Raw genomic sequence first — 23,402 nt, 5'->3', positions numbered from 1 at the left:
ACACAAAATTATTTCTATTTATTTATATAATGTATATTTTGTGCAGTGCACCAGTCTTTTCTGCACAACCCCCCCTCCTGCAGCATGATGCATCCACCCACGTACTTCTCAGTTGAGATGGTGTTCCCAGGCTTGAAAGTTTCCCCCGTTTCCCTCCAAATCTAACACTTACATTTTAATGTCATCAAGACAGGTTTTGAGAAATGATTGGTCTTCCACAGCTATATTTTCACAATACAGGTATACATGAACAAGAGCAAATAAAATGAAATGGAGATGGACAAGGATAGACAAATGTCTCTGTCACATTTTCATCTGGGTGGTAAAAACACCCATCACTGAAATCAAATGGAAAACAAGATCAATAAGTGTTGTGGGTCTCTTTATACAGTCTTTGCAAGTATCTTGTTTCAATTTCCTTTGTAGTTTGCCGTTTTTGGACTGTAATGTGTTTCTATGCAAGTGATCAACAAGATGAACTAAAAGTAGGTAAATGTTTATGTAGTTTTTTGACAATCAAAATTAACTAGACACTTTATACAAAAGTTAAAAAAAAAAGCTAAATGATATTCTTGATATTGCTCTAGAGGGGTTTCCAGGGAACCCTTCTAGAGCAAGAGGACAGAAGAAGAGGAAAGAAAGGAGCAGCAGCAGCAGTACGGTGATGGAGGCTGACTAAGCCTAGAGCACTCACACCCCCCCAACACACCCCTCCACTGCCAGGTCTTCTTACAGCTGACTCCCCCTCAGCAGGAGGAGCGCAAACATACCGAGGCTACCCCCTGAAGCCCACTCGCACATCATTCAATCAGGTTCCCTTGGCAACACGCTTGTCTTGCTGCAGGCGTGCGAGCCCTTCGAGTAAGGCTGCACCTCGGAGAAACTCAAGAACAGTCATTAAAAACTGATGAGAGGTTTAGGTGCTTCCCCTCTAACCCTCTGCTTAGAGACAGTTTTTGCTGATTTAAGTGAAAATCTTGATGAAAGCTAATGGATGAATATTTAATTTTAAACATTTTACCCTTAGAAATATTATATAATAACTTGGGAGATTTCAGTCTACACAAGTATTTCAATAACTAACTATGTAATAAAACAGACATAATTCTATTTTTTAAGGTACGTGTTGTTTAGTGTGCTTTTCATTTCTGAGATACCATGCTTCCCCTCTTTTTAAAAAACCCATTTATAGAAACTGCGAACGTGCACAGCTCAAGACTTCAGAGTTTTCTGTTAAAAAAATGGCCTGAAATTAATTTCTGTGCTGTCTAACTCTTTTTATCTGGACAAATGAAAACTGGCAAGGAAGACAGTGTTGTCAGTACTAATCCCTCAGCTGAATGCCAGAGGTCACAGGATCACTTGTGCAAGAATCCTGAAACTCACAGATTCTTTGTCTTTGCTTTTCTCTTCCCTTCCTTGCTGTCCTGATCTCAGTCATTTGGCTCGTGCTGAAAGGTAGCTTCTTTTTGAATTCTTCACTTCTTACTCCACTTCTTTTCTGTTTGTTTTTCACAAAATGTTCCTTCTGACATAAAGCTTAAATTTCGAAAGCATTGCCTCCGGCCAAATAAGACAGGGATGCTGTAAATAAAAATAATAATATGAAGCCTTCTATGTGAATATGAGGAATAATTTTATGCTTTTATAGTTACAGGATTGCCTCTCATACAGGGACCCTTATATCTAACTAATGTGTTTGCTGCCAAGGCTTATATAACACGCTTCTGCTTGTGTATCTCAGAGCTGAGGGCCGACGATGGTCTCTGGCTTCCCTCCCTTCATCCGGCTATGGAACCAATCCGCCGAGCTCCACTGTCTCGGTACGTGACCCCCATAAACCCGACAACATCCTCGCTGCTTGACACAAGGCAGCCAAAGCATTTTTCACACTTCCGTTAGCCCAAGTAGCACATTTCGCTTGTGCAATGAGGGCCAGAAAATGCCAAGCCCAAGATGACAATCCGCTAATTGTTTATCTGCGTCGTCTGCTTCAATGACTCACTCTCGCAGTCTTTGAAACTCTACATCAGAAGGAGAACACGCAGTCTGGATGTTAATAAGGGAGGAGATAAAAGAGTCTGTGTCAAAAGATTATATTTCTGATGGCTTTTCATGAAAATCTTTTATATTTGGGACAATACCACCACTGTGCAGAAGTTTTTCTTTTTCTGAAAGGAGAATTTTGAAAAGAAATGTCAAAATGTCTGGTGATGATGGAAACTTTTGGATGGCAAGTTTGATGAGAGGAGGGTCTGTAATCAGAGTAGATGTGTTGTATCTAATGAGATAGTTAATTAGTCAGGATCAGACAGTGTAGGCCCAAAGGTCAATGAGGACCAGTGATCTCTTCAAAGGTCTTCATTGGCCTTTTCAGACATAATATTTATAAAAGAAGTGGTTTGGTTGCTTTCATTATTGTTTACCCTCCTTCCAAAATTAGCTGAAGTGTTTAATTTCCTGTCTGTCTTAATCCCAGACAAACACTTCAGTACTTACTCCTTGTTTTTTGAGTACAAGACCCATCAGAAAACCTCCACAGACGCCCTGAGTTGGAGACAGAGGGAAGGAAGTCCAACCTGTCAGATCACGTTTGTGGTTTTCTGGATTATTAGCTCATCCCTCTTTCTTAGAATCATGCCCTAAAAGGCAGGGTTAACAAGTAACATTAGCTTCTAAGACGAAAGGGAAACATGATTTGATGAATTTGTGATGTTGACACTGTCAAATTTCTGCACAAAGACCTTGTTGAAATAGTTTGACTTGAATCATAATTGCCCTCTTTGCAACGTGACTCATTCGGTTTGAAACAGTTTTTCTTTGTATTCGTGCCGATATAAACTGCTATGTGTTGCTTCCTGAATATGTTTTTCCATTGCCATTCCCTAGCTCTTTGGTAAGTTGAAGCCTCTTCTTTTATGTGAATAAGTTTTGTTACAGACGTTTATCACAGTTGCTTCTCGCTTCAGCGCTTTCATAGCCTGACAAAAACAAAATGTGAAAGTAAAAAGTAAGCAAAAGGGTTAAGAATAGTAGATTATAATTAATGATCTAATTTTGTCTGTGTGTAGTCATCCTCATCCTCCCAGGAGCGTCTTCATCAGCTTCCTTACCAGCCAACCCAAGATGAGCTTCACTTCCTTTTCAAGCACTTCCGCAGCACAGACAGCATTACTGACGAGGATGGACGGCCCTCACCGGTCATACGACCTCGGTCAAGGAGCCTCAGGTATCTACCTGAAAAAATATGTGCTTACTGTCTGTATTTGTTAGGGGCTATCCAATAAATCAGCCCCCCGTTTTCTTAATTTTGAGAGATCTTTGATCGGTTAATACTTGCACAAGAAACCAATTTCATAAGCCACTGTCGCCTTTTCCTCTTCCAGGTCACTTCTGCTCATGCAAGGTTATCAACAGTCATTCCAGTGATGCAAAATTAGAGTCTTTGTAGCTATTATGAGCAACTTTTCAGAATAAAATCCAAATCGGTTAAAATCTAAATTAGCATGTCAGGCTTTTTAAAGATTGGTAATCAGCCAGAAAACTACAAACAGTGCACCAATAGTATTGGTACTTACAGAAAAATGAATATATAGTAATAGCAGTGTGACGTCACTTCCTGCCTTAAAACTTTTTTTGATTTTTAGAATGTGTCTGGAATAAATAAATGACAGAAATTTATTTTTTTTAATCCATCATATTTTTGCAGGATCCATGTTCTAAAACTGGCAACATTCTGTAGTGAATCTGTGTGTTTATACTTTTAGAAATCTCTTTAAAAGGACTGAGGATTCAGGAAATTAGTCTGGAAAATCTGGAAATATGACAATAGAAAATGTGTAACAGCCCTCAATGTATATTTTGAAGAGAACGTTTTAGCTGCTCATTTTTCTGGATGGAAAATAAAAAGTGCAACAAAACACTTTGCATACTTTAATTACTTTTGGTTAACTTTGAGTTACATAAGTGTTCATTTGTTGCACCGTTTTGTGTGAACCCCCATTGTGATCTCTTTTGTGCAGATGAAGATATTGGATTGATATTTTATGTAGATTAAAAACAGTAATCCCTCTAACGGGATTAACTTGCACTTGTTATGCAAGAAAATATTTCGGATTAATTTCAGGCAGAGATTGCAGGTTTCCAACTAGCTCTCAGACTACCAGATGTCATAATGACCTGGACAAACGCAGCTTTTAGCGCCTCTTCTCACCTCCTAATGTTGGCACGTTCCTGTTGGTAGGCAGGCAGGTGGAGGTCTGACTGCAGGCCAGTGTGATCTTGACAACTTTTGTCTGTTGGCTCTGCTCTGTGCTGTTTGTGTGCTGCCTGAGTGCTCCATGTTCTGGCACCATGGTGTGCAGTGTGTGGGCGTGCTAGCTAGGCGAGCGCCTCCGGGATGAAGCTGCTGAACTGTAATCGAGAGTGGGTTGGTTTTCGGGAAAAGAGAGGTGATTGGAGGTCTTGATCGGAGAGATGCAGCAGTGTGTGTTCGGCAGCAGCCATCCAGAGCAACAGAGCTGTCTTTTCATGATAAAAAAAAAATAAAGGAATGGCCTGGGGAGACTGTTTGCATGTGATAGGTTTTCCCTCCATCTGTTCTGTTTGAAGCTGCATCAAGCAAGTATTTGCAGTTCAAATACGCTTATCTCATTTGTTTAAATGCTGAAGTGGTGTTGCAGAACATGACTAATTGATTGGTGTTGATGACTCACTGAGTTTGGCTGAGAGAAGCCTCAGCTGCTGGTAAAGATAAGTTTTATATAGAAACATTCAAGCGTGACAGCAAAATCCACCATAAGTGCAGCTTTTCCAGCTTAGGTGCTGTCAAATTAAAATTCTGGCTTCACTTCCAAGAGAATGAAATCCCATGCGCCTTGAAGTTGACCTAGAAAACCCTGTCCATCACAACCATAATGAGTTTATGTGCCTTTGTTTAGATGCTGTGAAGTTAGCAGGCTGCTTCTATGTCTAGAAAAAGTGAGATTCTGAGTGCTCTGTACAGTTGAAACCAGGTCCACTTATAAAAGAAATATAACCTTTCTCTTCTGACTATCCATCTTGTGTTACATGTAGGCCTGTCACGATAAACGATAAATCAATTAATCATATGATAAATTAAAACTATCGACGTCATTTTAATTATCGCCATTATCATCTCTTCCAGCCCTTTTCTCTTTCTGTTGATGACACTGAATGAAAAAAGGCTCAACTCCGGTGCTCTCCACTGACCCTCCCTTCCTCATTCCCTTAGTGTAATGTCCAGAATACACCTGAATATGAAGTTTAATCAAATCTCACAAAATTCTGGCAGAAATAATAATTTTGAAACAGAAATCATTTTGCTAATGGACCTAAAATGGAAAAGTTTTTTACAATTTAAAATCAGATGTGAGAAAAACAAAAAGCTTCTTTCACACTGTATGTAAATATCTTAACTGTATCTACTTTCAAATCACTTTGTAGTTCAGAAGACATAATGATTTAATTATGTACGGATTAAAAATATGAAATATTGATCAGTCACTCTAGATCAGGTATTTGTAACTCCTGCCCTAAAGGGTGAATGTCCTGCAACCTTTAGATCTGTCTCTGCTTCAACACACCCGAGTCAAAGAAATAGGTCATTAGTCAAACTTGAGAACTTAACTGCATACTGAAGATGATTGAGCCACTTGATTCAGGTGTTTTAACTAGTGACACATCTGAAAGTTGGAGGATACCAGACCGTGAGACCTGGATTTTTGAGGATCTCTAACTGATATTAACTTTAGTTTCTTTGTTTTTGTTTTTGTTTTTGTTGTAGTCCCGGGCGATCCACCGTCTCCTTTGATAACGAGATAGTCATGATGAACCATGTTTACCGAGAACGTTTTCCAAGGGTGAGTATTAAAAGATACCTTCCACTTTCTGCATCTGCCTTCACACATACACATCTAAACAAGTCTAAATTTGGGATTTAATCTGTATAAGACAAAAACAACTGGGGTTTCTCAAAACATGCTGTTCTAAGACTTAGTAAGACGCAGTTGCTCATTCTTGGGCATTACAAATCTTAACAGGTGTTAAAAGCTTGTTGAATGAATCATGGGTAAAGATATACAGCCATTTAAATCCACCCACAGAAAATAAAGGACATTTGGTGCCACCAAGGGAGAGACAATCATATTTACTGTTCTGTTGATTATTTTAACTGTTTGTGTTCTTGTCCCGCCTGAAGGCCACAGCCCAGATGGAGGAGCGCTTGTTGGAGATTGTCACCCATTACTCTCCAGACAGCTCCCTCCGGTTGGCTGATGGCGTGCTGGGCTTCATCCAGCACCAGTTGGTCGAGCTGGTCAGAGACTGTCTGGACAAGTCTCAGAAAGGCCTGGTTACTTCCCGCTATTTCGCCGAGCTGCAGGAGAAGCTGGAAAAGCTGCTGCACGAGGTGAGAAAACAGGCAGCTGCTTAAATTATGTCAGAAATGGGCTTCCCAGATTTTACACAGGAGTTTTAAGCAAAAAATAATTGGCGGTAAAGTACTGGAAGCAGATTGATTGAGCTTGAGTGAAATGCACAGTCACACAGGTCAGTCAATAATCATCTGCTAGGCAGAGGAACACACAATAGATCTGGCAGCTGAAATCCTGTATAAACGCTGGAGGCACTTTAAGCCAACATGGAAGAGTTTGTGAAAATTAAGCATAATCCAAAAACATTGAATATACATAAAAAATGTAAGACCTTGTAATTTAAAGGTGACTTATATTGTTATGCTGACAAAATACCAGTGGTCATAACAGCTTCTTTCCCTGTCTGTGTTTTTACACGGTTGCAGGCTTAGGGCATGGCCAACTTGTTGTACATCCAGCTGAATTGATAAGTCTGTTCCCATACAGTGGAACAAATTCTCTCTTCCACAAACATGACTTGATATTTGTTTCCCAGCTGTAACGTTTTTCCATTTTCCTTTATTTGTTGAAGAGAAACATGGAGAGAGGGGAAAAAAAAATCAAGAAATCTGACTCTATTTCTGCTGCAGTAGAACAGAAGCCATGGTAAAAATCAAGGTTTCCCTCATACATCTGGCTTAATGTCTTTTTAATGAAGTCTGTCCGAGAGACTGAAATTTCCTCCTTCTACTTTGCTGCACACTGCCACCCAGCGTGGCAGTGTGCAGCCACACTGACTGAGCAGGAGCTTTCTGATTGGCAGAAAGCTCCTGCTCTTTTCCCTTTGATTACAACAAAGACAGATTTAGCTGCATCCATTTGCGAAAAACATGGACTACAATTGTTCTGTGAAAATTAAACAATTATCAACCCATTAGTCTAATTAAGCTAATGCTGCTTTAAAACCACAGGTAGCAAGCCACAAGCTTCATGTTGTTTAGTCAGCTGATTGCGGTAGATTATGCTACTTCAGTTAATCTAAAGAATAAATACATTGAAACAGGATAGATCTATATAATGTTGTGAAATAAGCACATTGGCTTAAAATGCTAATAACTTTAGCAAGTTTTTATTCTGAATTTACCTTTTGCTTAAGACCATTTATTAAGTTAAATAGGGTTAAATGGCAAAATAAGTGCTATTTATAACTACAACTGTAATAAATAATTTGTTATATTACTTTGTAACATATGAAATATAATAAATTTCTTGTTTTCTGTTAAAGCAATTAGATCATGTTAAATGTATTTTTTGTTATAAATGTTGTAAATGTTATGATGATATCTTGAAACAATCATATCTTTAACCCAGGATGCCTGGCCTAGTCAGCAACTGGGACATAACTAACAAACTCTTTCCTACTTTCCAGACTATGATAGCAAGAACCTGCTCAGCAGAATATATTTTTCCATTTGTGTGATGTAAACACTACTTTATGTGTTTACATTATCCTCTTGTAAAACATGACTGTGTATGCTTTTTACAGATTACTAAAAGAGGGCTTAGTCTGAAACCTTGACATTTTTAGTTGAATTCTAGCTTTGTACTTTCAGTTTTTCATAATAGAGTTTATATTTATTACAGTTAGCACTGCATCTCTTCATTTTTGGCATAACCAGTTGAGTAAAAACATAAAAGAGTGCCAACAAGTTACTTGATGCTGCCATGTGTAAAATTTTCTTCTTCCTGTTCCACACTTTCCAAGGCCTTTGAACGCTCTGAAAGTGAGGAGGTAACCGTCATCACCCAGCTGGTGCGGAAGATCCTCATCATAATCTCTCGGCCGGCTCGTCTCCTTGAATGCCTGGTAAGCTGCGGAAGAAGAAAAGCTCTTCCTAATTGAAAATAAGATGATTAAATCTTATCTAGCTCTGGATTCCCCCTTGACATAGGACTGAAATATTCTGGCTTTCATTTCTGCAGAAGTTCCCTAAATGAATTCATTGTTATAACTCAAGTGCAAGAAACCTGCAATCAGATCCTTAAAACAGGGCTTCACTACAAACAATACACTAGTCTCATCTAAAAATATTTGATTTTGTCAAATATTTGGATATGGACTTTTGTAATAAATCAGCAGAAACTGGACTTGAGGTGCTGATTAAGACCTTCGAGTGTGTTACACACCACACACACTGACAGGAGCCTAGCCTCAAACTCTCTTCTTTCATTACTCTTGGATGCTGTTGACAGGAGTTTGACCCAGAAGAGTTTTATCACCTGCTTGAGGCAGCAGAGGGTCACGCCAAAGTGGGCCAGGGGATCAAGACAGACATCCCACGGTACATCATCAGCCAACTGGGTCTGACCCGAGACCTGCTGGAAGGTAAATTAAAGCTGTTTGTGGCTCACATGCATGATTCTAGTAGCACAAAATCAAAAATTTTCGGATCAGTTTTGTTACCTGCCCTGGAAATGAGGTTTTCCATGTGAGATCTCTAATGTTACATCAGTATATATATATATATATATATATATATATATGGGAAAATCACAGATACTTCATTAACAGTGTTGGTTACCGCAGAGCTTCTTATTTCGGTTCTCTTAACACTTTTTATGATCACTTATACATGGTAAGAAATTCATATTCCATATGGAGAAGATGATCTGATTATAAGGCTGCATAAATTTGCATTTAAATAATCCCTTAGACATTGCTGTAACTCCCTTACACTTAAAGCTAATAAGTTTCAGGTATTAAGAAATGTAGCACTCAATGAGATAGATGTGTTTCTATAAAAAAAAAAAAATCTGTGCTAATTTAATGGATAATTAGCTTAATGAGGATGGAACACCTTGTCTGCTTTGAAAATATTAATTTAACAGCAGTATGCAGGAGAGAATTCATCCTCATACTTCATCCATATGGAATAGAAGATCTGATAATGGCTTGCAGTGCCTTGCTGCATACATTTGCTTACTAATGTGGTTAATTTTATTGATGGGCTTAAAGTATTGTGAGCATTTATGCTCTTATGTAATCACAGTTGTGTTAAAATAATTAAAGGCCTTTTTTGTTGGTTAATTTACGGTGAAAGAATTTTGCCTCCTGAAAGAAAGATGTATTTTCCCAACAAGTTACAGTCACCTCTTTATTGTGGTGTGATTTAATTTGACCTTGATTCTGTAGCAGTTGAAGCTCTTGATGAAGAAAAACTCATCTTTTTAATTCAGACTGCTCTTCAGGAAATCCTTTTAGGCTGATGAAACTTTCTAAGGGCTTTAGGCATGTACAGCTAAACACGCTAAAGCTCAGATCGGAGTATCAAATTCATGAGAAAACTCCTTGGGAGAATGAAATAGTAGATGAGGATATTTTGTGTGCTAGTAATCAATCTCATTTTGGTTTGCACAGACATGGTGCAGCTTGAACATGACGCCAGTCCTTCAGTGTCAGTAGAGCCAGATCCTGCAGTAGAGGTAAGACTTCAGCGTTTGACATAAGGAAGGGACTTGACACTCAATAAACTCTAAACATACTTCTTTTAAATTTGTTTAAACTTGTTCCGGAGAATCTATTTCCTTCAGTGCATTGGGATTTTTTGATCTCGAAATGGCACTATAAACATTTAAATGAGTATTAATTTCTTATCTCATTAGCAATGACAGTGTTGTTTATATACAACTTTGCACAAATGTAAACTGAATTAGCCATAAAACTATGAGCAGTTGTTTTATAATGTGTACATATTCTCCTTTTGCTACCAGTACAGCCCTAGATTGTCACAACTTTTTATTTGGACGTGCTCTTTGGTGCAGAGCCGTCAAGAGCACATTTTGAAAGGTTGGACTATTCTCCCACCACATCTAACCTTTTTTTTTCTTTGGAATGAAAGCTGAAGAGTTTCAAGCTAACATCTCAAACTTCTTGCAGTTTTTTTTTCCAAGATTGCAGAAAATAGCTAATATTCACTTTAAACCTCCCACACTATACTTTATGTCTTTTACATGCAGCCAGAATGCTACAAACATTCCTCTCCTCTTTAATTTGTTCAGAATAAAACCCCGCAGCCACTAACTCCAACCCGAAGGAAACCTCTGGAGAGTGATTTTGAGACCATCAAACTCATCAGTAATGGAGCTTATGGGTAAGAGGTTTGACCTGAGCAAACCGTTCCTCCACATCTTCATATTGTGGAATTATGAGCATTATTCTTTTAATTAAACAGGGCAGTATATTTGGTCCGCCACAAAGAGACACGGCAGCGGTTTGCCATGAAGAAGATAAACCGCCAGAACCTAGTGCTGAGGAACCAGATCCAGCAGGCGTTTGTGGAGCGGGACATCCTGACTTTTGCTGAGAACCCCTTCGTTGTCTCCATGTTCTGCTCTTTTGAGACACGGCGCCACCTCTGCATGGTCATGGAGTACGTAGAAGGTAAGCTTCAGCAATTGAGCCGCTAACGCTTAACTTTGACACTTTAAAACATTTGGCTAAATCTGAACTAGGTTGATAAAGCACATGTACTTTTTTTGAGGGGTGCCTAATATTTCCACAAGAAAAGCAAAGATGAAAAATCCTGTAGTCTAGCAATCAAGTTTCATCTAGTTTGAAATAGGAAATTGTTAGACAATCATTTTTCATTGTTTCTTGTGTTTTTTTAGGTGGAGATTGTGCCAACTTGCTGAAGAATATGGGCCCCCTACCTGTAGAAATGTCAAGAATGTACTTTGCTGAGACAGTCCTGGCGCTCGAATACCTTCACAACTATGGCATTGTGCACCGAGATCTTAAACCTGACAAGTGAGAAACATTTTGCTGTTGCTAAATTAACACTATTCTATAATTGTGTACATCAGAAACCAAGATTCCCTTCCTTATTTTTCTTATATCAAATCAGAATTTGGAATAATGAATTGTTTGTGCTTCATGTTTTTTCTTTTCTCTTTTTTCACCTTGCAGTTTGTTGATCACATCCATGGGCCACATTAAGTTAACCGACTTTGGACTGTCTAAAATCGGCTTGATGAACATGACCACCAACCTGTATGAGGGTCACATAGAAAAGGACACGAGGGAATTTGTAGACAAACAGGTAAAACACATTCAGATGGAAGACAAACAAACAGCTTAAAAAGGAACGACAGAACTGATCTCTGTGTGTCTGCTCATGCAGGTGTGCGGCACTCCCGAGTACATCGCTCCAGAGGTGATCCTCAGACAGGGCTACGGAAAGCCGGTGGACTGGTGGGCGATGGGGATCATCCTGTACGAGTTCCTGGTTGGCTGCGTTCCATTTTTTGGAGACACAACTGAAGAGCTTTTTGGGCAGGTCGTCAGTGGTGAGTGTTGATATGAAAATGTATTCAGCACAAATTCATTCATGTATTTTCTTCTTGCTGTAACATAATTGTCCGGTTGGTAATTACAATAATGTCAGAACGTGTTAGCAAACCGATGTTGTGCTCACAGAACTGGTGGCAATAAGTCTGGGTTCACCTTCAAACACAAGGTTCATACTGGTGCTTGAAATCCTTGAAAAGCCTCAAATTTTAGTTAAATATTTTAAAAGGTTCAGAAAGTGCCTGATTTCTGTATTAAGTTCTTGAAAGTACTTGATATTCAGACTGTACAATTTTGTAATAAAGTGCAACATTTGATTAAAAACCTACATTTGAAACCAGATATTTTCATGGAAAAAATTTCTGTACCCTGCAGCTCCATTTAAAACTAAAATGGCTGATTTCTTTTTATCCTAATTACTCACATAGAAGTCAATCAAATTTGCCCAATGCAGATGATCTGTTTAGGAGAAAAACATTGTTTTTTTAGAAAAAATTTTAAAATCATTTAATCAATTGGTTAAATGTGTTGTGTTTTTTTAATTCTTAGATGAAATCATTTGGCCAGAAGGAGACGATGCCTTACCTGCTGATGCTCAGGACCTAATCACCCGCCTGCTGTGGCAGAGCCCTTTAGAACGACTGGGAACAGGTACAGTTCATTAAAAAAACAATCTAATTAGTAGATTAAAATTTACTTTGATTGTAATTAATTTAAAAAAGTATTTATAGAGAGCCGTAGCAGCCCTGAATTTGAACTATTGTTTGACTGAAGCTTGAAACTGAGTACCTTGTGGATGCAGGTGGCACCTCAGAGGTCAAGCAGCATCCTTTCTTTGTGGGTTTGGACTGGAATGGACTCCTCAGACAAAAAGCAGAGTTCATTCCTCAGCTGGAAGCAGAAGATGACACCAGCTACTTTGACAGTAAGCTCCAGTTAAGAATCTGTGCTGCAAAGCACAACATAGTAGTGGACAGGGCTGTTTTCCTAACCTTGCTCCCAGAGGATTTCTGACCATTAGCATCTAAACACCCACACAGACTCACACAGCCCAGTCCAGTTTCTTCTTTTCATTAACCTGCAAATACACCAGAGAGTAGGACAGTAGTTTAAAGCTAAACATTTTTTTACATCTTAATATGTGAAACTTGTTTATTTGTCAATAACATACAAGGTTTTTGTCCCCCATCTGAAACATACCCAGCTAATCCGTTAAAGTAAAAGTTGTTGTCTTTTGTTGTTTGTTTTTGACTTAAGCCACACAAGTGCTGAAAAACAAAAGTAGCAGCTCCTTTTTCAGCTTTCTACTGTAGTAAATAACCAAATTGGTGAACATTTTAATTTGAAGATGAAAATGTCAGCTTTGTGAAATGTGTTTACAAAGAAGTATGAGTCCAAATAATTAGTTCCACATATTGTGTTTAGTATTTAGACTTCACCATACTTTTTTGTTTGCAGTTCATGCTCCCGTAGTTCTTAGTTTCTTCTCTTTTTATGTGAAGCTCGTTCTGATCGCTACCATCATTTGGCGTCTGATGAAGATGAAGAAACTAATGATGAAGAGTCATCTTTGGAAATCAGGCAGTTTTCCTCTTGGTCTCATCGTTTCAGTAAGGTAAAAACTGCTACGTCCAGCATCAAAAGCAACCTGTTGAACATGTTGTTCTTTGTTTCAAAAAATACACCTTGGATTCAAAATAGTAAGGTTTTTGTTACTGCTGATTGTACAGTAATTCCTGATTCCACCCTCCCTCTCCCCTCTGTTTCCTCGCTATTTCTCTCTCAAGGTTTACAGCAGCACAGAACATCTGGCAACACCATCCAACCTGAGCTTCTCTTCAGACCGCAGCCACAGCGAAGAGAAGGAGGACCGTGGTGATGTCGGGGGGCTGAGTCTGTCCCTGAGCCCAGCAGATGGCTGTTTCGATAGCAGACACTCTGCACGCATGGCCAGGTGAGCAGTTGTGAACATTTGTGTTGTGATTAATTTTTTTAGGGCTTCTAAGCAGATATTTGAGGAAACAGGTAATAATCGTTAGAGGTCTGTAACCTCCAACGTTACAGACATTGGAGACGTTGGAGGTCTGTAACGTTGGATCAAGCTATCATCTGGTAGCTTGATTTTCTACCAGATGATATTTTCATGAATTCACTGTTTGGCTTTTTGCAGCCTTCGCCCTCGGGCGTCCTCCAGTTCCTCACAGTCTGAAAGGAGCGCAAGTCCTCTGGTGATGAGCAGCACCCACAGCCTGGAAACAATGCCCCGCTTCGCCCTCTCCACCGACGATGAGGGTACACCCTGACCTTACACATTTTCATTCACAATTGGGCTACATTCACAGACCAGGCAAATGTGGTCCAGATTTGTGCCACTTCCATATTTGGTACTAAATCAGATATGTATACAATTGTTTTCAAAGCTTTTGCGTCACTGATCTGAGACATGGATCTTAATTCTGCACCAAAAGAAGCTAGATGTGGTAAATCCAGACATAAACAAAGGCTGAAAATTATAATTTTGAAAAAAATTATGTTCGTGAAGCGCATCATATCATATCACAATCCCACCTCTTCTCTTAAGAAGTTCCAGTTAATGGTCCACTAAAGCCCATTGCGGTTAGTTATTTGTTTCTGTTAGGTTTCATTGTGTTTTTATGATCTTGTGATGATAATATTGGCTCCATTGCTCAGCAACTTAAAATTACTCTTTAGATAGTGGCATTCCTGTTTTTACTGCCATAAACAGTTTGCTGCCTTGTGACTTCTACATTCTTCTTCTGCATATGTAGGTCACTTTGGGGTTGTAAACCGCATAGATGTAGTCGCATTACTAGTAGTATACAAGACCAATACTAAAAAAAATTTGGATTTCAGCAAAAAAAAAAAAAATCACAATAAAGCATCTAGATCTGCTGTGAGACCGTAGCCTTAGTTGCTTCAAAAACAATGGAAATATTATTTACCATCTACGTTTGTCATCTGCAGCTGAAGTGGTGGTGTCAAACCTCCGGAGGATCCGGATTCGCAGCAACAGCACTGGAGCCAAACACTCGTCCCCCAAGGATCCAGCTGGTCCCCGACGCTTCGGCAACCAGCTGGAGACACCGGACAGACAGAGGCTTCCCTGCGGAGGAAAGGTTCCCAAGTCAGCATCTGTCTCAGCCCTGTCCCTCATCATCACTGCAGGTGCACAGACGTCCAGCAGAGCAAAGAATAATCTCAGCAGTTTCATTTTCTGAGATTTTAAACGTAATAAAGCAAAGAACTGAGAAGCAGAGGAGGGGATCACCAAGCTGAGATTTAGAACTTGGAATAATAAAGTAGAAATTAATATTCTACTGTATTTTAATATGTTTGTTTCAGATGACTCACCAAGTGGTCTCCAGCCCAGTCCCATTTCCCCACGTTCGCTGTCTTCCAACCCCTCCTCTCGTGACTCGTCGCCTAACAGAGACTTTTCCTTCAGCACCGCCAGCTTAAAGCCTCCGATTATCATCCACACGTCAGGGAAGAAGTACGGCTTCACCCTGCAGGCCATCCGGGTTTACATGGGTGACAGCGACGTCTACACTGTCCATCATATGGTGTCGGTAGGTTCTTCTGTTTTTGGTTGTTTTGGATGATCTCAGCCTTAAAGAGGTGATTATGTAATGCTGAAATGAAACTCCTCTGCTGGTTGTTTAAAAAGAGTGTGGAGGAGGGCAGCCCGGCTCACCAGGCAGGTCTCCGCACCGGAGACCTCATCACCCACGTGAATGGAGAGTCTGTGCAAGGCCTGGTCCACCCAGAGCTGATAGAGCTGCTGCTGAAGGTACAGTCTCCTGTTGGGTCAATGTTCAGTTGACCTTTCTTTTTTTATTAAAAGTTGCTTTAATACTTTTATTCTTGTGAAACGTGCAGAGTGGCAACAAAGTGGCTCTGCAGACCATAGCCTTGGAGAACACATCAATCAAAGTGGGTCCAGCCAGGAAGACCAAACACAAAGGCAAGATGGCCCGACGCAGCAAGAAGAGCAGAAAAAGAGATAATTACGACAGGTAAAGAGCTAAGCTATCAGATGCAGCCCCTAGTCATCATCATTTGTTAACTTTATCAGGCTTTAGCAGCCCCTAGTGTTCGACCGATGGTAAAGTTTATCATCATGCAACTTTTTGTGAGGTTTTGCGACATTGCAAGCACAAACTGCAATGTATTTATTGAGGTTTTGTGTAATACACCAACACAAAATATATTTTTAATTTCAAAAATGTAAGACAAAGTATATTTTTAATTTCAAAAATGTAAGACTTTTTAAAAGTATGTCCATCTTTGTGTTGGCTTCTCACACAAAATCCAAAGACATAGCACCCTGAAGTATTTATTGTAAGAAAAAGGTACAAAAAATGAAAAGTGTCGCAAAGAGGAAAAAAACATAATGCACTGGAACATCTGAACTGTGAAAAAAACTGCGACTTATTGATATACTGTATTCTCCAGACTTTAAGTGTTGAAAAATTGAGGAAAAGGCCAGTTGAAATCTTTGGGTGAATTTCTTCCAGTCATATTTGCTCCTATTCTACTTTTTAGACGACGGACCATCCTAAAGAAGCTGTCCAAGCAGAGCACGGTGATGCACAGCAGCCGGAGCTTCTCCTCAGGTCTTCATCATTCCGTTTCCTCCAGTGAGAGCCTCCCAGGCTCCCCGACACACAGCTTGTCCCCCGGCCCCTCTACACCCTGCAGGAGTCCAGCACCAGATCATCAGGGCTGTGGTGAGGCAACCATACAGACGTCCTAACGTTCTGGTGGACTTAGGCAGAGTAGGAGAGTAAAAAGTTACATTTAATTGAGTAACATTTTGGGAAAAAAATTACTTTTAAGAGTATTTTTACTGCGTTCTATTTTTACTTGTGTAATATTATTATGAGGTATCACTAGTCTTACTTGAGTAAAATTTCTTCCCACTGTGAATATCTTCTCTGAATGAAGACAAACTTGTTTTAACCAAATATTAATCAGACCTGCAGTTTTTGTTAGTTTCATAAGTTTTATTTGAAATAAACTGATTTGGATAAATGTCTTTTTTTTTTCTTGTTATTTTGTAATTATGTCACTTGTATGATTTATTTTTGCTTTGATCTTGAAAATGTCAGAAATTTCATCATGACTTTACATTTTGGTTTGTTTGATGTTGTTATTTTCAAATATCAAATTATTTATGTTTTGATCAGTTACTCAATACTTGAATAAACATTTTCCCAAATACATTTTACTTGTAATTGAGTAACTACTTGGACAGCTACTTTTTACTTTTACTTGAGTAAAAATATGTTCTTGGATACTCTACCCACCTCTGTATTTAGGGAGTTATTATTGGTGGTCTTTGCATAATATTTTCATATATTTTTTGATTATTGTCTTCTTCTTACTTTTCAGACAACTCTCCCCAGAGTACGTCTCCTTGCTCCAGTTCTCCCAGTTCTCCTGCTACACACATTCGGCCCAACTCTCTGCACGGCCTTGGCTCCAAGCTCAGCACGCAGCGCTTCACCAAGGTGGGCCGTCGGAAGTCCACCAGCAACATCCCACCCTCTCCTCTGGCCTGCAACTCTTCCTCGTCCTCCAACCAGCCTCTGTCCCCACAGCGCTCGCCGTCCCCTCTGCCAGGCTTTGCCAAAACTCTCCACACCTTTCACGGTAAAACCTTATCGCCTCCCACCATTGTCCGGCATGTTGTCCGGCCCCGCAGCGCAGAGCCCCCTCGCTCCCCGTTACTCAAACGGGTGCAGTCAGCGGAGAAACTGTCTGGCCTCTACCACGCCGATAAGAAGTCGTACGCCCCCCGCAGGCACACGCTGGAGGTGCCGTTTTATTGCGAGGGTGACCTGCTAGGCGACTCTGAGGTAGAGGGGAGCTGTGGAAGCTTTTACATCGGAGCAGACCACAGCAGACTGGGAGCCTATGGGGGCGGTCAAAGGACGGAGCGATCGGAGCAGCTGGTCGTGATGCGCAAACTCAACCTGTCTGAGCGACGGGACTCCTTCAAAAAGCAGGAGGCAGTGCAGGAGGTGAGCTTCGACGAGCCCGAGGAGAAAAGCAGCAGCAGCTTGGTGACGGGAATTGCCGCATCTCCAGGACTCCAAACAAGACCCCTGCAGCAGCAGAAGCACAGGATGACGTGGATGTCTAGTCGGCCGCAGAGCAGAGAGGAAGTGGAGCTGGAAGTGCCAGTGGTCAGGAGATTCACCCTGGTCCCTCAGATCGCTGTGCAGGGTTCAACAGAGAGCGAGGAGCAGGATGAGTGGGAGCCCTGCTCAGACGGAGAGGATGGAAATGAAGAGCCCGAGGTGGAGATTGCTCCGTCCCAGCAGCAACAATCAGAGCATCCTGCGTCTGATCAGTCTCAGTCAGCGGGAGACGCTTCCTCAGCTCATCAGCCCCAGAGCGCAGAGAGCAGTGAGGAAACTCAGCAAAAAGAAAACTCCAAAAAGTGACGCTTTATCGCTTTATGGGGAACTTTGAAGGAAGCTGAGCTGTTTCCGCTTAAACCCAAATGAACTAAACTCACGGAAGAAGCTCCTACTTGAATTTTGTATGGGAAAAATTTGCAGACTTTCTGGTTGTATTTATTGTGTTTGTAAGAAGAAGAGGGACGAGGAAAGGTTCTCATCGTCTGAACAGCCAAGGTTAAAGCTTTTTGTATCCATAAAATGTGCTTTTATGTTTTTGGAATGGTTTTCTGTTTTATAAAAATGTCTATTTTTTAATGAAATTGTGGTGGTATCGAGGTAATGCTGGATAATTGTAGGACCAAATGGAGTGAGAAGTCATTATAAAAATTAGGATTAGTTTTTTTTCCCCTCTGAGTGTTTGGATTTGAAAGCTTTAGATGTACTGATGACTATTAGTCATTTATTCACACTGCAAGGTACATGATTGATTCATAATTTCAGCCACAGAACACAATATTCTTGGACTTTGTTGCTTGGCCTCTGCATTTTGTGGCTTTATAGCATTTTATTTTATTTTAAAATTGATTATTTGTCTTTCTTGCAAAGCTCTGTTTTTTTTTGTTTTTTTTTTCATTCAGATTCAACCAATCAGAGCGGAGCAGTGTCTCAAATCCCACTAAGACTCCATCTGGGTGAAACTTTGAAGTGCAATCTGTTGTGAAGACTAAAAGATCCGTAGAGTTTGAAGTGCCATGATATCAGAGCACCATCCTCCTAAGCCATATCTCTGATGCTAAAACCAACAACTCTACATGAAGCATTTTTAAAGCAACTCTTCCCTACTGGCATCCCAATCTTCAAATAGGACAATCATGAAGATGTGTATATTGCGGCTTTTCCAAGTGCGACATTGGTTTGTGTCACGCTGCAACGTCTTGCTGAGCGGCCAAATTGGAAGAGTTTTATAGAAAGCGGGATTGTTTTTTGCTTATTTAAATCCTCATTGTGTTTATCTTATAATAGTTTTTACCTACTATCTCAATTTTTTTTTTAAACACACATTGTTTACTGTTATCTTTCTTCTGTGTTGTGGGAGAGACCAAGCATCATTGACTCGTCCTACGTTCTTTATTGTGTAGTCATGTTTACATCAGACGGGGGAAAGTGCACTATTTTGACATACGTTTTGTAACTAAATGTGAAAGACAGCTGGGAATCGGCAGAGAGACAAGTTTTCAGTGAATCCAAGTCCTGGAGCTCTTTGAACTAAAGCTGTTCCGTGTCTTTGTTTTGGAAAAATATTGATGTATATTTTGATATTGAAGCTTTTGTGCGTCTCCGAATGTGTTGGAGGAGATATTACTGTATGCACAGGGACAAAGACAAATTGAGGAAACAGGATTCAATTTGTTTGGTTATATTTGACATATTTTCTGTAGAGAGTTTTGGGGTTGTCCTATTTTTCTTTTAGTGGTTCTGGTTTGTACCGATTTGTTATCCGTTAATTGTTGATGAGTCAATCAAGCCCTATTTTCTCCACCTATAGGTCCTCAAATCTGATGAAAATCTTGCATATTGCTGTTGTTACTGAAGTGGAGTGATCATTTTATGACTCGGTTCTTTCTGCAGTCCGACTGAATTGTTTACGACAAACAAACATGCGATGTACTGTATGAATACTTTATATCACATGGCTGTATTTGATGAGACTATCCTCTTTGATACCATGGAAGAAAAATACAAAAGTTGCATATCTGTTTTTCTATTGAAGTTATTTGTTCCTAGAGAGTAATTTGGTACTGAACTGTTTTTGTATGTTTACATCTACATAAGTAGAAAGGTCATCAGCTTTTCTGCTGGCTCATTTCTGAGAATTCATATAAAAAGCACAGTGGAGCGGCGAAGGGAAATGTAGGTCAGACCACTGTATTTGTGCACCTACAGAAGCCAAGTAAGCACAAACCCGGTTTGTCACGTGATAATTATCTTGGAGGGGAAGTCATGTTTTAATCTTATAAGATGGTGTAACATCCATCCATTTTCTATACTCCCTTGTCCCTATTGGGGTCGGGAGGAGTGCTGGTGCCTATCTCCAGCTAATGTTCCGGGCGAGAGGTGGGGTGCACCCTGGACAGGTCACCAGTCTGTCACAAGACAACACAGAGACAGACAGGACCAACAACCATGCACACACACACACACACCGACACACACAAAATGAGTTAATTCATTGAAGTTCTGAAATTGTAATTATTTTTAGTGAAGATCTCCATCACATGTTTTTATATGTATCATCACTGTGCTGATCTCCACCTACTGAAGGTTTAATGCAGCTGCCTTAAAGGCCACTGAAGATCAGCAGATGCAAAGTTGGCTGCTTTTTAAAAAGCTCTCAATGAACAAACCGGCAGGTTTAATAAGCTGTTGTACATGTGCACGTGTTCTCCTGTGGTCTCCTCCGTTCAGTGCATGCTGCATGAGACAAGCACACAGCTGTAATACTTGACTGCATGGTATACCGGCATTGCTGCCCTGTACTGTGTTTTCTTGTGCAAAGAATAAACTTTGTATTTCTCTTTGACACCTTTGTTTTCTTGACTTTTGATTCATTGAAACCAGGTTTTAACTATGTCATCATCTGTAGAGTACTCAGGGCTGTCTATAATGTTTTTAATTTTATGAAAGAATCTCTTCTTCTAATCTACAGCCATCTCACCATACCACAAAGTAGTCCACCAGCTATCTGTACTCAGCTTAGCTCTTATTCCCAACAAAAAGTTATCTGAGTGCTTCTGCAGATAACAGGATTCTGTTCTGTGACAAGAGGTGAAGTAAAACATACATTTTAAAATTACATAAAATTGTGAGTCCTTCAACGTAAAACAGACACTCTTATTAAAAAAGACCCTTTGATGAATCTAACAAGAGACGAAACGTTGTATTGTACTTCTCTTTTAAATACAGCAGTTCTCCTATGTGGCAGGTGGGTGTCACTGCTGTGCTGAGATGCTCTCTGACACCACAGAAGAAGCTTCGTGTCCTTCACAACAGCTAGCATGGCTACTGCTACTAAAATCATCCAGAGGCTTCGAAATTTTCTGGCTGGGGTAAGAAATAAAGTTATAGTCATTGAGCTAAAATAAACTTTGATAATCTGGGACTTAATTTATTAAATGGTGTCCTGATGATGATAAATCCGGACGGTTAGCACAGCGAGGCAGCTAATGTTGAACAGCGTTAATGAGAAGTAAACTGTAGATTTGATTGAAATGCAACGTTTGCACTGCATGAACATAAACCTTCACTTTTTTTGTTTTATTTCCCAGCATGACTTGCAAGCCAAGCTGCAGCTGCGTTACGAGGAAGTAGCAAAGAGGTAATTCTCCATGGTGTGAAATGTGGAGTTATTGTTTGTCCTCTAGAAACGCACAATTTAACTAAAAAGAATACCTTAGTTTTGACAAGACCTGCAGCTACCATTGCATACATGGTAGATAGCCTGTAGGAAGCTACAGTCCTCCAGGTGCGTACCTTCTACGTACCTGGATTGAATAATGAAGACATTACCACCTGGATTTTAAGGATACAAAGAAGGTATTTGATTCCGATGTATTGGACCAGAGACACATCTAGAAGTATCTTGCCTCTTAGACTGTCACAGCCACGTCCTCTTTTAGCATAGATTAAAGGGTTTGTACCCGTCTTTAAATTGTACACAAACTTGTTTCTGGTTCCCAAAGTATGTGCATGTTTGACATTGTTTAAGGTTGGAATTTAATACAAATAACATGCACAACCACATATCTCAGTGCTTCCAAATTTGTAATTTGTTGTTACACTAACTCACTCTGTTCACTGCTAGTGAACCCATAGCCATTATATGCAGAAAATCTTGAGTTACTTAACCTAAAATTCTGCACTCTTAAGACATGAATTCATAAAACGTAACGATTTGAAAAGATGACCATTTAGCTCCAGATTTCCAAATACAGTCAAAGTACAAATCACTCACACCATCCTGCCAATCATGGTTTGCCGATTGAGTCTTTACTAGATTGAAAAAAGCAATAACACTTTAAAATAATTTAAAGTGTACAAAAGCCCAGCACACAGATTAGACACATTTATTTTTTGTAGATAAAGAAAAATAATTAAAAGCCAATTTGAAGTTTCACACAGATTCAATGCAGTAAGATCTTTGAAGGCGACGTTACTGATGTCTGTCCATGTTTTATAAGGACACAGCCTCCACCTAAACTGCCTGTAGGCCCGAGCCACAAGTTTGCCAACAACTATTATTGCACCCGAGACGGCCGGAGAGAGTCGGTACCTGCCACGGTTGTGATGTCTTCACAGAAGGCTCTTACTGCTGGGAGGTAAAATAAAATTGTCTGACTTTTTGAGCATGTTAAGCTCCACCAGTGATAAAGTAAACCATTTACAGTTCTTTCTTTAAGACAATAGATCTGTTCCACTTTTCAAAGAGGTAATTTACTTTTCATGTGTCAATTTCAAATGTTTTCTTGATAATGTTTGATATGTTTCAGTGAGGTTACTAAGACAACAAAGGCTCCCGTGACGCCTGGAACTGTTTATGAGCCCCCACCACTGTCCACAGATCAGCCGTACCTCTGAGCAGCAACCTGAGCCTCCTGATTACTTCTGCTGTTGTTGTATCTTGTACAATAGACTCAATTGTGAATAAAATATGCTATTTGTTTCAAGTTTTTGTTTCTGATTTATTCATCACAACAACTATGTAAGAATTTGACATATACATTTTTCAACTCGGATATAAAAATATATCCAGTTGAACAAGTTTTCTGCCAGTCATATAAATTAGGACAAGCTTTGTGTTATTAACTTGTAAGTCAAAAATCTTAACTGTCTACTTTGCCCTATAAGCAAAGTAAAGAGGGTAGACTGATATTGAAAGGTAACATAAGAGCATGTGTTTGTGACTTGATGACATTTGTCAAAAACAAGTGAATAAATTGATATCGGAAAACAAACATGGCTTAAGGCTGGAGATAGTTTTTAATATCAGAGCACTGAGGTTGTTTATCGAAAAGTGATCACAGATGGATAAACTGGATAGTTGAGTAAAATAAATTGTTTTTTGTTTGTACTGCTTTGTGTTTTTATTCGTTTTTGGTTGGTTTCGGATATGAGAAAATAAACACTGAGAATTTCTTATAAATATATGTAAGAATATTATTTTATTTAGCACCTAATTAAAAATGACCAAAT

The 23,402-nt window shown here is 39.6% G+C and overlaps 2 protein-coding genes across 5 annotated transcripts in view; both read left to right on the top strand.

Annotated features, from left to right (window-relative positions):
* mast3b (microtubule associated serine/threonine kinase 3b) overlaps positions 1-19,197 on the top strand; it is a 33,243-nt gene extending 14,046 nt beyond the window's left edge. For 2 of the 4 annotated variants that reach the window (XM_044129856.1, XM_044129858.1), the window contains 24 exons: positions 1,438-1,458; positions 1,745-1,823; positions 3,072-3,229; positions 5,807-5,882; positions 6,221-6,430; positions 8,140-8,241; positions 8,628-8,760; positions 9,793-9,857; positions 10,434-10,525; positions 10,607-10,815; positions 11,043-11,181; positions 11,341-11,473; positions 11,555-11,720; positions 12,271-12,372; positions 12,524-12,646; positions 13,224-13,336; positions 13,509-13,675; positions 13,892-14,013; positions 14,707-14,907; positions 15,085-15,311; positions 15,410-15,532; positions 15,622-15,758; positions 16,288-16,472; positions 17,137-19,197. In XM_044129856.1, coding sequence (XP_043985791.1) covers positions 1,438-1,458; positions 1,745-1,823; positions 3,072-3,229; positions 5,807-5,882; positions 6,221-6,430; positions 8,140-8,241; positions 8,628-8,760; positions 9,793-9,857; positions 10,434-10,525; positions 10,607-10,815; positions 11,043-11,181; positions 11,341-11,473; positions 11,555-11,720; positions 12,271-12,372; positions 12,524-12,646; positions 13,224-13,336; positions 13,509-13,675; positions 13,892-14,013; positions 14,707-14,907; positions 15,085-15,311; positions 15,410-15,532; positions 15,622-15,758; positions 16,288-16,472; positions 17,137-18,194 — 4,141 coding nt within the window. In that variant the 3' untranslated portion in view covers positions 18,195-19,197. The remainder of the gene's footprint in view (positions 1-1,437; positions 1,459-1,744; positions 1,824-3,071; positions 3,230-5,806; positions 5,883-6,220; positions 6,431-8,139; positions 8,242-8,627; positions 8,761-9,792; positions 9,858-10,433; positions 10,526-10,606; positions 10,816-11,042; positions 11,182-11,340; positions 11,474-11,554; positions 11,721-12,270; positions 12,373-12,523; positions 12,647-13,223; positions 13,337-13,508; positions 13,676-13,891; positions 14,014-14,706; positions 14,908-15,084; positions 15,312-15,409; positions 15,533-15,621; positions 15,759-16,287; positions 16,473-17,136) is intronic. The other 2 variants (XM_044129857.1, XM_044129860.1) reach the window with 1 other exon arrangement.
* A 1,933-nt stretch (positions 19,198-21,130) lies between these two features.
* Positions 21,131-22,876, top strand: ndufa7 (NADH:ubiquinone oxidoreductase subunit A7). The gene is made up of 4 exons (XM_044129855.1): positions 21,131-21,259; positions 21,479-21,528; positions 22,391-22,528; positions 22,700-22,876. The coding sequence occupies exons 1-4, from the start codon at positions 21,209-21,211 to the stop codon at positions 22,785-22,787; spliced, it is 327 nt and encodes a 108-aa protein (XP_043985790.1). The 5' UTR covers positions 21,131-21,208; the 3' UTR covers positions 22,788-22,876.
* The last annotated feature ends 526 nt before the right edge of the window (positions 22,877-23,402 follow it).

Source organism: Gambusia affinis, linkage group LG10, assembly GCF_019740435.1.
Source record: "Gambusia affinis linkage group LG10, SWU_Gaff_1.0, whole genome shotgun sequence".
Taxonomy (NCBI): domain Eukaryota; kingdom Metazoa; phylum Chordata; class Actinopteri; order Cyprinodontiformes; family Poeciliidae; genus Gambusia; species Gambusia affinis.
Note: the sequence above shows the minus strand (reverse complement) of the source record. Positions and strands in the feature narration are given on the sequence as shown.